The sequence below is a fragment of the Oncorhynchus gorbuscha genome, linkage group LG07 (assembly GCF_021184085.1).
Source record: "Oncorhynchus gorbuscha isolate QuinsamMale2020 ecotype Even-year linkage group LG07, OgorEven_v1.0, whole genome shotgun sequence".
NCBI lineage: Eukaryota > Metazoa > Chordata > Actinopteri > Salmoniformes > Salmonidae > Oncorhynchus > Oncorhynchus gorbuscha.
This window is the reverse complement of record NC_060179.1, coordinates 81,251,708-81,267,433: the sequence shown is the minus strand read 5'-3', so window position 1 is coordinate 81,267,433 and position 15,726 is coordinate 81,251,708. Positions and strand designations below refer to the sequence as shown.

Sequence of the window (15,726 nt, the reverse complement as noted above, 5' to 3'; positions counted from 1 at the left end):
TCTTTACGTCAACATATCAATCACTACAAAACTTATTGTAAGACATCTTATACATTATATACGGCATATGAACATAAGGCGCTACAGATGGTAGTGCGTATGGCTTAGTACATCACCGGGGCCAAGTTTCTTGTCATCCAGGACCTCTATACCAGGCGGTGTCAGAGGAAGGCCCCAAAAAATTGTCAAAGACTCCATCCACCCTAGTCATAGACTGTTCTCTCTGCTACCGCACGGAAGGCGGTACCAGAGTGCCAAGTCTAGGACCAAAAGGCTCCTTAACAGCTTCTACCCCCAAGCCACCTGCTGAACAATTAATCAAATGGCCACCCAGACTATTTACATTGACCCCACCACTGCTGCTACTTGCTGTTTATCTATTATTGACCCAGGACCGGTATATAGCCTTATTATTGTATCTTATTTTAATTTTGTTATATTTTTTTTACTTTAGTGTATTTAGTGTATCTCAGATTTGAGATATCAGCTGATGTAAGAAGGGCTTCATAAATAAATCAAATAAATTTGATTTAGTAAATATTTTCTTAACCAACAATGCAGTTCAAGAAGTAGAGTTCAGGGCTTTTTAACTAAGCATTTCAAGGTAACGTCTACACTCGTTGTATTCGGCCCATGTGACAAATACAACTGGATTTGATTAGACCCAGCCTTTGGAACTTTGGTTTTCCTAGATATGGCTACGATATTGTTATCACTACAGCCGATGGATTTGGATAAGGTTTTATAGCAAATTTCTGCAGCATTAGTAAAGACGTGATCAATACATGTGGATCAATACATGAGTGCTTGAGGCGTCACTACAGACCCTGGTTCGATTCCAGGCTGTATCACAACCGACTGTGATTGGGAGTCCCAAAGGGAGGCGCACAATTGGCCCAGCGTCGTCCGGGTTAGGGTTTGGCTGGGCTGGGATAGGACGTCATTGTAAATAAGAATTTGTTCTTAACCGACTTGCCTAGTTAAATAAAAAATAATTCCTGTGCTGTTTTTAACTACTCTGGTAGGTTGACTGACAACCTGAACCAGGTTGCAGCCACTGGCTACAGCTTTATCCTTTTCTTGAGATGGCAGCTTGATGAAAGCCAGTCAATATTTCTTTTTTTAAATCACCCAGAAAATAAACCTCTTGATATCACACACATATTATCCAGATACTGACTGTTAGCACTTGCTGGTCTATAGCAGCTTCCCACCAGAATGAGCTTTAGGTGAGGCAGATGAACCTGTAGCCATATTACTTCAACAGTATTTAACATGAGATCCTCTCTAATCTTTACAGGAATGTGGTTCTGAATATAAACAGCAACAGCTCCACCATTGGCATTTCTGTATTTTCTGTACATGTTATAACAATGTATTTCTATCACTGTATCAAAGCTATTATCTACGTGAGACTCAGATATACCTAAGAATAAGAATGTCATCTGTTATTAGCAAATTATTGATTCCATGAACCAAGTTCCTTAAGATACACATGTTAACACAAGCTATTTTTAGCACTTCTTTTCATTGCCGGGAAGCATAGAAGTAAATATATCTATATTTATTTTTTTAAACCTTAATTACACATACATATACATATATATTTTAGACATGCTCATGTTATTTAAGTTAATGCAGGGCGAGCTGCAGACAGTGGACTTCCTACAAGGGCACACTGCCTCAGTGCTAGCAGTATAACTCTGGTTCATAGGCACATGATTACTGCATACAACAGCTGTAGGATCAGAAGAAGCATACTGGGCAGTAAGAGGGACATACATTAGGTTACTTACATTGTGTCTTCCTGGGATAATGTACATTTGCTGAAGCATTATGACAACTCTGCGACACAATGGTAGGGATTAACTGAGCTGGGCTCGGGTCATTGATAAGTCATTGTATCAACGCAGCCTTATAATGCTGCGAAAGGATCCAGGAACCCAAAGGATTTGGGTGGATCCCATCCCCTTATAAAACCAGCTTTGTTTCCATAAGGCTTAAAAATGGTCAATAAAATGTTACACCCACAGAGCTGCAGTAGTCACGTAGCCAGTTATGGAGGGATAAAAGTCTGCTGAACTTCTCAATGCCACGATTTAGGGAGGGCCGAGGGCCAGATATTATGGGGTGTTTGTTGGTGTCAAGCAGAGAACCAAACAGTTCTTTAAAACCATTCTTCAGCTGTTCTGTGCTGCCCTTCATTGAATCCCACATGAACGAAGACAGACTACATTTCCTAGCAGCTTATTGATGTCCTGATGCAGGTGTATCATGTTTGGGAGGAGCTTATTGATGTCCTGATGCAGGTTTATCATGTTTGGGAGGAGCTTATTGATGTCCTGATGCAGGTTTATAATGTTTGGGAGGAGCTTATTGATGTCCTGATGCAGGTTTATCATGTCTGGGAGGAGCTTATTGATGTCCTGACGCAGGTTTATAATGTTTGGGAGGAGCTTATTGATGTCCTGATGCAAGTTTATAATGTCTGGGAGCAGCTTATTGATGTCCTGATGCAGGTTTATAATGTCTGGTAGGAGCTTATTGATGTCCTGATGCAAGTTTATAATGTCTGGGAGCAGCTTATTGATGTCCTGATGCAGGTTTATAAGGTCTGGTAGGAGCTTATTGATGTCCTGATGCAGGTTTATAATGTCTGGGAGGAGCTTATTGATGTCCTGATGCAGGTTTATAATGTCTGGGAGGAGCTTATTGATGTCCTGATACAGGTTTATAATGTCTGGGAACAGCTTATTGATGACCGATACTCATGCTCCTGGATAGCGAGTTTTTGCACAAGGGACTGAGACATTTCTCACCATTGAACTGCTCAATACAACAGCCGGAGAAGGGGATGGAGAAATCAACCCATTTCTACTCCTCACACAATTCGTGGAACCTTTCACGGTCCCACGAGAAACAGGATAGTGTATGCCCGCAGCTCCCGGCTATAGGTTCAGACCTTCCACCGCAGGATGAGCACCGTCAGATCCAGAGAGAGGAGCCGAACTGGACGACGAAGCCGCTGGAGTCAGGTAAGTTGTCGCAGACACAGGCAGTCCTAGCGACGAAGGCACAGGTAGATCAGGCACCAGGGTGGCAATGCTATTCTTCATGTCGATCTGCTCCGGACCTCTCGCAGACACTCTAGTCCGTTTAGCAGCATGCTGCTGCCTTTCGTTTCCACGACTTGTGACCTGGGACCATCGCCGATTGGAGCAATCCTCTTGCTGTTCTCGTTATACTCCACTACAAGATGAGGAGGAGGAGATGGAGACAACTTCCTTGGCAGGCAAGTTCCAGGTAGCACAGGCCATTTGGATAAGGACAGATGTCAAGGCAGGGATACATCCATCAAGCCCAGCGGTGTCCAGCCACAGGAGTTGAGAACAATAAAGTTCCAATTTTAATTTTCCCCATAAGAATTTAAATTTGCTTGCAAAGGATAGCTACACCTCATTCCTGTAATCCTCCCAAACAATTGCCGCATTGGAAGTCCGGATTGTCACTATTGTACCAGGCAAGAGCGTAATAAACAGCTTCTACAGTGCTGGAAACGTTTGCTTGCTATTCAAATCAAATCAAATGTTATTTATATAGCCTTTCGTACATCAGCTGATATCTCAAAGTGCTGTACAGAAACCCAGCCTAAAACCCCAAACAGCAAGCAATGCAGGTGTAGAAGCACGGCAATGCACGGCAATATTCCAGGCAATGCAACCTAGCTAGCTGGTAAACATCCAGTCCAGACATATGAACAAAATAAAAAACTTCAGAAACAACAGACCGAAACAGTCGCAGTATCAGATTTCGTGACAGAAGAAATGTACACATTTTGTGCTCTCAGAAGAAGCAATCACTCCACCATTGCTGACTACAAATGATCTATAACTGGGCTCATATCTTACTAAATTGCAAAGGATAGAAAATAGAAATGTGACGTGGCTACATGCAGCTCTTGCTATGATCTCAAAACTAGCACATCTACACGTGACTGCTCAGGCTGTAAACACATTTTTGGGCCTCCCAAATGGCGCAGTGGTCTAAGGCTAGAGATCCTGGTTCGAGTCCCTGCTCTGTCGCAGCCAGTCGCAACCGAGACCCATGGGGCGGTGAACAATTGGCCCAGCGTCACCCGGATTAGGGGAGGGTTTGGCCGGCAGGGATGTTCTTGTCCCAATGCACACTAACGACTCCTGTGGTGGGCGCAATGCACGCTGACATGATCGCCAGGTGTCCAGTGTTTCCTCTGACACATTGGTGCGGCTGGCTTCCGTTTTAAGCGGGCATTGTGTCAAAAGGAAGTGCGGCTTGGCTGGGTTGTGTTTCGGAGGACGCACGACTCTAACTTCACCTCTCCCGAGTCCTTACGGGAGTTGCAGCGATGGGACAATTGGATACCGCGAAATTGGGGAGAAAGAAATTTGTTTAAAAAATAAATACACAAAAGAATAATACAGTCCAGTTAATTGAATGGCACAGATCCATAAATAGCAAAGATCTATTTGTATATAGGCCTACTGCAGCTCTGATTGGTTATGCTGCGGTGGTCTGTGTGAAGTACAGGCTGAGTTGTGCCTGTAAATGCAATAGAACCCTACTCAAATGCGTTCCGCCTTACAAGAAAATATCTTGCATAATTAGTTTAGCATCCTAAGTCTTGATAGTGTTAACTAAGGGGGAAAAACTCCAGAAATTTGACTGAAGATCAATCTCGTGCTTCTCTACACAAGTAGTGATGCACCGATATGCCATTTTTGGCTGATACCAATATCCAATATTTTCCTTGCCCCCCAAAAAAACGCTAGCTATATTTAAAATTTTAGCGGCTTTTTAAGCATTCCAGTACAGTTAAATAGTTACACACACAGTGTTCTATGGCACTGCATCTCAGTGCAAGAGGAGTCAATACAGTCCCTGGTTCGAATCCAGGCCTTATCACATACGGCCGTGATTGGGAGTCCCATAGGGCGCGCGCACAACTGGCCCAGCTTCGTCCGGGGCGTCATTGTAAATAATAATTTGTTCTTAACTGACTTGCCTAGTTAAATAAAGTTCACACACACACACAGAAAGTTATTTTGTTGACATTTACGTATGTCTCCATTAGCAGTAAAACATAATCAAAACCTCTATCTTTCACTTACTTGCTGTGCTGTTTCGTTGTTAATTTGTTTCAGGATTTCTATGGAATGCCGTTTGGGTCAAAAAAGATTAAAGTCAAATAACACTATTTGACGTGTCAAATAAGCTTGTTGACCAATCAGGACCTGAATATGACTGCACGTCAAATAATTATTTAACACGTTCATTAGTGTAATGACTACATAAATATTATCACTCGTATTTCATATGTTACAACGATTCATCGATACATATGCTTTGATGCTGGTAAAGTTGTCTCGCAGTGCTGGTCATTAAAAAAAAGTTAGCTAGGTGATGCAAACAATGCAGTTATTCCCCAGAAACATTGCAAAACGAAATAATCTGTTTCAGTAGGTATAGATAGCTAGCAAACTATATAGCTACGTGTCATCATCTAAAATAACCCTAACTTATAAAATAGTTATATTTTGATTAATGGTGGTTGGACCCATCTATATGAAGCTATGAGGCTAATAGGCTCATTTATCTATTCATCTAACTATTTATTTAGCAAACAAAGCCCGGACCCTTGCTTACTAGCTGCTGGAAGGATGGGTGAGTGGACAACCCTCCCCCAATATATTTTCACTTTGGCTACAGCTAGAGATGCAAATGTCATTTGGTTAGCTAGTAAGAAATGTGAGTCACTTTGATAGCTATGCTGAACTTGAATAACTCGCCAACAGTTTGCATAGCTCTTAGTTTTCAATAAAAATATATTTGTCATCGATCGAATGGGGCGGGCAAGCTGACAAGTTCCCATTCAGTTGTCAAAACCTGGGCATTCCGGGTTCCGTCTGAACCTCATGCAAGACCGATTTAAGCAGAATGCACGGAATATTGTAATAGAAGCATTCCGGGTTCCGTCTGAACCTCATGCAAGACCGATCTAAGCAGAATGCACGGAATATTGTAATAGAAGCATTCTGGGTTCCGTCTGAACCTCATGCAAGACCGATCTAAGCAGAATGCACGGAATATTGTAATAGAAGCATTCCGGGTTCCGTCTGAACCTCATGTAAGACCGATCTAAGCAGAATGCACGGAATATTGTAATAGAAGCATTCCGGGTTCCGTCTGAACCTCATGTAAGACCGATCTAAGCAGAATGCACGGAATATTGTAATAGAAGCATTCCGGGTTCCGTCTGAACCTCATGTATTCCATTGTTTATCAGTGCAATTTTGACATTGTACATTTGGTTGTTGATCTTATAGGCAACTGAGAAAGCGGTAGCCTACCTGTTCACAGTTAGATAAATAGGACTGTAAAGTTCCCAAATGTACAAGGACTTCTGTAATACTTATGTAACAGTGTAGCTTCCGTCCCTCTCCTCGCACCTACCTGGGCTTGAACCAGGGACCCTCTGCACACATTGACAAGAGCCACCCTCGAAGCATCGTTACCCATCGCGGCCCTTGCAGAGCAAAAGGGGAACCACTACGTGAAGGTCTCAGAGTGAGTGACGTCACCGATTGAAACGCTATTAGCGCGTACCCTGCTAACTAGCTAGACATTTCACATGGGTTACACTTACATATTTGCAGAAATCCATTCAGGTGTCTTTTGTGGCTTTTGGAGAATATTTTCTAAATGATCTAACGTAGCACTGTTGCTACTGCCTGTAAATACACAGTCCAGTTCAAAGTTAAATGATGGAATGCCCGCCCGTATGGCAAATGTCTTATTTGCATATAGGCCTAGAGTAGCTCTGATTGGCTATGGCGCACAGGTCTGTGTAGTCTCGCCTGTCAGAAAATGTGAAAAAAAAAAGGCATCATTCTTCCTGAGGGTGTAAATTAATCTGATTTTAATAAGATATCATGTTGCTAAAACACTGTCAATTCCACTTTAAATATTAACATTTTGCATCGTCAACAATGTTGAGCAGCGTTTGTACTTGGGTGTGTGGGTCCGTAGACTTCTTTTTTCCCCACAAGCGGCGTATTAAAAATAAAAAAAACAGTATGATCAAACATCTGAGCAGTTAATTAAAGATAATTTGATCTTAATGAGGCAGAAACAGTAGCAGCACTCAGTCTAATGGGGGCCCATCCATGAAAGTCATTTAAAAAAGCGTGACTCCTCTCTCTCACCCGTCTCCCTCTCATGGCTGCAAAACAGCTGTTTTACACCCAGAACACAATGTGTGTACACTACAGAGCGGTTAAATGAAAACCACCTCAACGTTACTTAGTCAAATTTGAGCTGTATAAAAACGTCACTGGGAGAACAGTTCCTTAAACAATCCTTAGCAGACTGCGTTTTATGTAGAACTGCTGCAGCACATTCTGTCTGGAACTAAAAGAACAGTAAATGAAAATGCCACTAATCTACAGCTGTGGAAAATGGATGACCTTTGATCCCCTTGTCCGCTCTCATCGCTGCCTGGCGTGTTTCTCAGAGTGCTGGTGCATTCCGATTCTGAGAGCTTACGAGCTCCATTCACTCAACGACTTGAGTGATTTAAAAAAAAAAAATTTTTTTTTAAATAAAATGGCACTTAAGCAGAATCTGCCTTCCTCAGTCCATCATGGGTTGGTAGGGATTTTAATCCCTCAACTATTCAATTTTAACGTTTCTCTAATACGTTCTTAAAGAAGAAGGGTTTAAGCCTAAAACAGGAGAACATACCATACAGGTGGAATATGGCGTCGGGCACCAACAACACTAGAGCTGCTACCATCTCAGGGTATACCACCCCCCCATCTCAGTGTTTAAACCACAGACTCACAAATTGCAGATTGACCTTGAAACCACCTCTGCTAGCTACATACAACCTGGCTCAGTCAGGCTACGTTGTTTTGTGGAGGTTTGGTTTGTCATTCTGTGGCTTCATCCCAAATGAGGCACCCTATAGGCACTATATAGTGCACTACTTTTAACCAGGACCCATAGGACACAGGGTGCAGTTTGGGATTCAGACAGTGACTGAGTCCAGGTTCGCAGTACTTGTTCTAAGTACTAGGCTGACTGGGTATGCCCAAATAGGCTTTATAGTATGTGAGAAAAAAAGATAGATATATATTCCAGTAAGTGATAAATGCCAGGATGTCATACTCATTTGAACGTTTCACCTAGTAGAATTCCCTAAATGCCATTGAGGAAGAGAATCATCTTTTCAGACCCACGTGTTCTTGACAACAGCTGATAATGAGAAGGGGTAATGTGATAAGGTGTAATGGATGACCTATTCTCAGTATGGGAGGGGACCAGTGTGTTTATTTATTAAACTGGGCAAGTCAGTTAAGAACAAATTCTTATTTACAATGACGGCCTACCAGAAGGCAAAAGGCCTCCTGCTGGGACGGGGATATAAAAAAATAAACAATAAAAATAAAGAGGACAAAACACACATCACGACAAGAGACACACCGGAACACTACATCAAGAGATACACAGCATGGCAGCAGCACATGACAACAACATGGCAGCACCACAGCAGCACATGACAACAACATGGCAGCACCACAACACAGCATGGCAGCACCACAACACAGCATGGCAGCACCACAACACAGCATGGCAGCAGCTCATGACAACAACACAAAACGGCAGCAGCACATGACAACAACATGGCAGCACCACAGCAGCACATGACAACAACATGGCAGCACCACAACACAGCATGGCAGCACCACAACACAGCATGGCAGCAGCTCATGACAACAACACAAAACGGCAGCAGCACATGACAACAACATGGCAGCACCACAGCAGCACATGACAACAACATGGCAGCACCACAACACAGCATGGCAGCAGCTCATGACAACAACACAAAACGGCAGCAGCACATGACAACATGGCAGCAACACAGCAGCACATGACAACATGGCAGCACCACAACACAGCATGGCAGCAGCTCATGACAACAACACAAAACGGCAGCAGCACATGACAACAACATGGCAGCACCACAGCAGCACATGACAACAACATGGCGGCACCACAACACAGCATGGCAGCACCACAACACAGCATGGCAGCAACACAACACAAAACGGCAGCAGCACATGACAACAACATGGCAGCAACACAACACAGCATGGCAGCAGCACATGACAACATGGCAGCACCACAACACAGCATGGCAGCAGCACATGGCAGCACCACAACACAGCATGGCAGCAGCTCATGACAACACAAAATGGCAGCAGCACATGACAACAACATGGCAGCACCACAACACAGCATGGCAGCAGCACATGACAACAACATGGCAGCACCACAGCACAGCATGGCAGCAGCACATGACAACAACACAAAACGGCAGCAGCACATGACAACAACATGGCAGCACCACAACACAGCATGGCAGCAGCACATGACAACAACATGGCAGCAAAACAACACAGCATGGCAGCAGCACATGACAACACGGCAGCACCACAGCACAGCATGGCAGCAGCTCATGACAACAACACAAAACGGCAGCAGCACATGACAACATGGCAGCACCACAACACAGCAGCTCATGACAACAACACAAAACGGCAACAGCACATGATAACAACATGGCAACAACACAACACAGCATGGCAGCAGCACATGACAACAACACAAAACAACATGGCAGCAACACAGCACAGCATGGCAGCAGCACATGACAACAACATGGCAGCAACACAGCACAGCATGACAGCAGCACATGACAACAACATGGCAGCAACACAGCACATCATGGCAGCAGCACATGACAACAACATGGCAGCAACACAACACAGCATGGCAGCAGCACATGACAACAACATGGCAGCAACACAAACATGGCACGAACATTGTTAGGCACAGACAACAGCACAAAGGGCAAGAAGGTAGAGACAACAATACAAATCAGGCACAACTGTCAGTAAGTGTGTCCATGATTGAGTCTTTGAATGAAGAGATTGAGATAAAACTGTCCAGTTTGTGTGTTTGTTGAAGCTCGTTCCAGTTGCTTGCTACAGCAAACTGAAAAGAGGAGCGCCCTAGGGATGTGTGCGCTTTGGGGACCTTTAACAGAATGTGACTGGCAGAACGGGTGTTGTATGTGGAGGATGAGGGCTGCAGTAGATATCTCAGATAGGGGAGTGAGGCCATAGAGGGTTTTATAAATAAGCATCAACCAGTGCGTCTTGCATCAGGTATACAGAGATGGCCAGTTTACAGAGGAGTATAGAGTGCAGTGATGTGTGCTATAAGTAGCATTGTTGCCAAATCTGATGGCCGAAAGGTAAATAACATCTAGCCGCTCGAGAGCACTCTTGCCTGCCGATCTCTATAAATCTAGCATGGGTAGGATGGTCATCTGAATCATGGTTCGTTTGGCAGCTGGGGTGAGAGGAGCGATTACGATAGAGGAAACCAAGTCTAGATTTAACCTTAGGCTACAGCTTGGATATGTGCTGAGAGAAGGACAGTGTACCGTCTCGCCATACTCCCAATTACTCATACTTAGTATGAGTTGACTACCTCAAGCTCTAAACTCTCAGGGAGGTAGTAATCACACCTGTGGGGAGAGGGGCATTCTTCTTACCAAACCACGTGACCTTTGTTTTGGAGGTATTCAGAACAAGGTTAAGGGCAGAGAAAGCTTGCTGGACACCAAGAACGCTTTGTTGTAGAGCGTTTGACACAAAATACAGGGAGGGGCCAGCTGAGTATAAGACTATCATCTGCACATAAATGGATGAGAGAGCTTCCTACTGCCTGAGCTATGTTGAGAAGAACATGGGGCCTAGGATGGAGCCTTGGGGTACACCCTTGGTGACAGCAGTGGCTAAGACAGCAGATGTTCTGACTTAATACACTGCACTCTTGAGAGCGGTAGTTAGCAAACCAGGCCAATGACCCCTCAGCAATACTCCTTAGCTGACCCACAAGAATGGAATGGTCTACCATATCAAAAGCTTTGGCCATTGCAAAAAAAATACACTGCTTAGAATCAAGGGCAATGACGTAATCAAATCAAATCAAATTTTATTTGTCACATACACATGGTTAGCAGATGACCTTTAAGGTTGCAGTGACATTAACCTGAGCAGAATCCAGTTTGCATACCAGAAAGAATACTATAGACATCAAGAAAACCAGTCAGTTGATTATTGACAAGTTTTGATAAACAGGGAAAGATAGAAATTGGCCTATAACAGTTAGGGGGAGATCAAACTGATCCTATTTGATTTATTTAACTAGGCAAGTCAGTTAAGAACAAATTCTGATTTACAATGACAGCCTACACCGGCCAAACCCGCACGACGCTGGGCCATGGGACTCCCAATCACGGCCTTCAAATAAAGGACGCGACGCGGCTGCCTTCCAAGCACCAGGAACTTCCCCAGAGGAGAAACAGGTTAAAAAAAGCTTAAATAGGCTCGGCGATGTTGTGTTAATTTAGTTACATTTGAACTAAATAGTAAATTATAAATAGTGTGTAGTACTATTAGTACACAGACCGACTAAGATGTGGCCAGTTTGTTGGAGGAAATCAGTTTGAGTAAGATAAGGCGCAGAATAAAATCACTAAGCTTGATTACATTACGAGTAGCATAGTTATGTGGGATGCAAGGTGATATACATCAGTTATTCTGTGTAGTCTGACTGCCAGGTAGTGAGAAAACACATACATCTTGTAAAGTGGACCGATGCTTTCTAGGTAACTGAGATCTGGTGGATCTGCAGCTTCAGCTCAGTAGTGTAAAAAGTGTATGAACTTACCGCTGCTTCCACAGTCTGCACAGGACAGAAGCTCCTCTGACCTCTTGTCCCGATTGGACTCTTTCGTTCCCAAACAGAAACTGCATATTGGGATGGGGTCAGCGCGTAGCTGGGGAGAGAAACAGAAAACTGCATATTGGGATGGGGTCAGCGCGTAGCTGGGCAGAGAAACAGAAACTGCATGGTCCCATGTGGTAGAGCACGGCGCTTGAAATGCCAGGGTTTTGGGTTCAACTCCTACGTGGGACCAGTACAAACAAAATTAACTCACTACTGGTAAGTCTCTCTGGATAAGAGCGTTTGCTAATTTACTAAAATATAAAAAATGTATATTGCATATTGGGATGGGGCCAAAGCATAGCTGGGGAGAGAAACAAAGTGCACTCTGGGATGGAAGTCAGTTAGTGTTAGAATGGACGAGAAGCATGATATGCTGTAAATAATATCTGTATTCATGCTGTATGAAAGCAAAACAACGTTCTATATAAAGTCATCATAAGCCCTCTGTACTGTAAAGTTGCTGCAGATGTGACTTATATCCCATCTTTTCCGTGTACTCTTTGTACAGAGGTACTCTACCGTAATATATGTAAAAGATTGGCCTTCATCCATTAAATCTGAAAGGGGGGGGGGGGGTGTGATCATCTGAAAAAAGGTGATTAAGAAAGCTTTACACTACAGTGAGACAGACTTTATTAACGTGGGAAACATTTTTACAAATAGATAAAACAAAAGTGAAAAACAGTAAAACACACAAACGTTTCCCAAAGAGACATGTTATATTATGGCTCTGTATCGCTCTCTCACTGCAAAGAGTCCAGGACCTCTATAACAGGGGGGGGGTGTCAGAGGAAGGCCCTAAAAATTGTCAAAGACTCCAGCCACCCAAGTCATAGACTCTACGCACAGCAAGCAGTCTGGAACCAACAAGACCTTGAACAGTTTCTACCCCGAAGCCATAAGACTGCTAAATAGTTTGTTAAATAGTTAACCAAATAACTACCCAGACTATCTGCATTGAGCCTTTTGACTGATCACATACACTGCTGCTACTGTTTATCATCTATCCTGTTGCCTAGTCACTCTATCCCTCAATACAGTGCATTCAGAAAGTATTCAGACTCCTTATTCTAAAATATATTAAATAACATCTCAATCTACACATAATACCCCATAATAACAAAGCGAAAACAGTTTTAGAAAAGTTTCCAAATGTATTAAAAATGTAAAAAATAAACGAAAATGTATTTGACTTGAAATTGAGCTCAGGTGCATCCTATTTCCATTGATCATCCTAGATGTTTCTACAACTTGGAGTCCACCTGTAGAAAATTCAATTGATTGGACATGATTTGGAAAGGCACACACCTGTCTATATAAAATGTCCCACAGTTTACAGTGAATATCAGAGCAAAAACCAAGCCATGAGGTCGAAGGAATTGTCCGTGGAGCTCTGAGAAAGAATTGTGTCGAGGCACAGATCTGGGGAAGGGTACCAAAACATTTCTGCAGCATTAAAAGGTACCGAAGAACATAGTGGCCTCCATCATTCTTAAATGGAAGAAGTTTGGGACCACCAAGACTCTTCCTAGAGCAATCAGGGGAGAAGGAACTGGGTCAGTGAGGTGACAAGGAACTGGGTCAGTGAGGTGACCAGGAACCAGATGGTAACTCTGACAGAGCTCCACAGTTCCTCTGTGGAGATGGGAGAACCTTCCAGAAGGACAACCATCTCTGCAGCACTCCACCAATCAGGCCTTTGTGGTAGAAATGCCACTCCTCAGTAAGACACATGACAGTCAGCTTGGAGTTTACCAAATGGCACCTCCTGGATCAAGATCCCTGTTGCCGGAATTGTTTTGTGCGTCCCCAAAAACTTTGAATAACATATTTTTAGATAGAAGAGCCCCGTTGTGTGCACTTCCGGTAATACCGTATACCCCGGTATGCTACTGAAACGGTATTAACATCTGCATACTGCCCAACTCTAAATATCAGCTTGCCTCAGTCTACGTTAAGACAGTAACTCTTGAATGAATGCTATAGTGCTGATTTAAAATATTTTATATTTCACCTTTATTTAACCAGGTTCTTCATTCTTGTAGGATAGGCTACACCATACTTTCATCAGCTCTTCAACAAACTATTATAGTTGAACAGAATATAGGATACTATAAACTGGGTGGTTCGAGCCCTGAACGCCGATTGTCTGACAGCCATGGAATATCAGACGGTATACCACGGGTATGATCATTTTTATTGATTTTTTACTGCTTTAATTACATAGGTAACCAGTTTATAATAGCAACAAGGCACCTCTGGGGTTTGTGATATATGGCCAATATACCACGGCTAAGGGCTGTATCCAGGCATGACGCAACGTGCTAAAGAACAGCCCTTAGTGGTGGAATATTGGCCATATACCGCATCTCCTCCGGCCTTATTGCTTAAATTTGTCACTTGGGGGATATGCCACTCGTCCAAAGTGACTTACAGTCTGGTACAGGGATATTATATGCATATTTAGTATGAGTATCGATCACCACGGGAACGGAACTCACGACCTTGGCTAGATGGGCATTATGTCATTGTGAACAATGATTCACAGAAAGTAGAAACAGGAAGTTGCTCTATCAAACAGTTGTTTTTTCAAGCTCTGTCCTTTAAACTACTTCAAATCAGGAGGGCTGTCGGTCTCTAGCACATCTCTAGCCCATCTAGTACGTCTCTAGCCCATCTAGTACGTCTCTAGCACGTCTCTAGCCCATCTAGTACGTCTCTAGCCCATCTAGCACGTCTCTAGCCCATCTAGCACGTCTCTAGCCCATCTAGCACGTCTCTAGCCCATCTAGTACGTCTCTAGCCCATCTAGTACGTCTCTAGCCCATCTAGTACGTCTCTAGCCCATCTAGCCTAAATAGGATGGACTCCACAAATGTCTTGTTAACAAACTATAGTTTTGGCAAGTCGGTTAGGACATTAATTTGTGCATCACACAAGTAGTTTTTCCAATAATTGTTTAGACAGATTATTTCACTGTATCACAATTCCAGTGGGTCAGAAGTTTGCATACACTGACTCAGTGCCTCTTTGCTTGACATCACGGGAAAGTCAAAAGAAATCAGCCTCCACAAGTCTGGTTCATCCTGGGGAGCAATTTTCAAACGCCTGAAGGTACCACGTTCATCTGTACAAACAATAGTACGCAAGTATATACACCATGGGACCACACAGCCGTCATACCGCTCAGGAAGGAGACGCGTTCTGTCTCCTAGAGATGAACGTACTTTGGTGCGAAAAGTGCAAATCAATCCCAGAACAACAGCAAAGGACCTTGTGAAGATGCTGGAGGAAACGGGTACAAAAGTATCTAGCCACAGTAAAACAAGTCCTATATCAACATAGCCTGAAAGTCCGCTCAACAAGGAAGAAGCCACTGCTCCAAAACCGTCAAAAAAGCCAGACTACTGTTTGCAACTGCACATGGGGACAAAGATCATACTTTTTGGAGAAATGTCCTCTGGTCTGATGAAACAAAAATAGAACTATTTGGCCATAATGACAATCTTTAGGTTTGTCGGAAAAAGGGGGATGCTTGCAAGCTGAAGAACACCATCCCAACCGTGAAGCACATGGGTGGCACCATCATGTTGTGGGGGTGCTTTGTTGCAGGAGGGACTGGTGCATTTCACAAAATAGATGGCATCATAAGAGAGGAAAATGTGGATATAATGAGGCAACATCTCAAGACATCAGTCAGGAAGTTAAAGCTTGGTCGCAAATGGGTCTTCCAAATGGACAATGACCCCAAGGATTCTTCCAAAGTTGTGGCAAAATAGCTTAAGGATAACAACGTCAATGTATTGGAGTGGCCATCAAAAA

General features: G+C 43.4%; 1 protein-coding gene across 1 annotated transcript in view; it reads right to left on the bottom strand.

Moving 5' to 3' along the window:
- LOC124040420 (histone acetyltransferase KAT6B-like) overlaps positions 1–15,726 on the bottom strand; it is a 108,921-nt gene that overhangs the window by 79,656 nt on the left and 13,539 nt on the right. Inside the window, exon 3 of the mRNA XM_046357591.1 lies at positions 11,845–11,953. Coding sequence (XP_046213547.1) covers positions 11,845–11,953 — 109 coding nt within the window. The remainder of the gene's footprint in view (positions 1–11,844; positions 11,954–15,726) is intronic.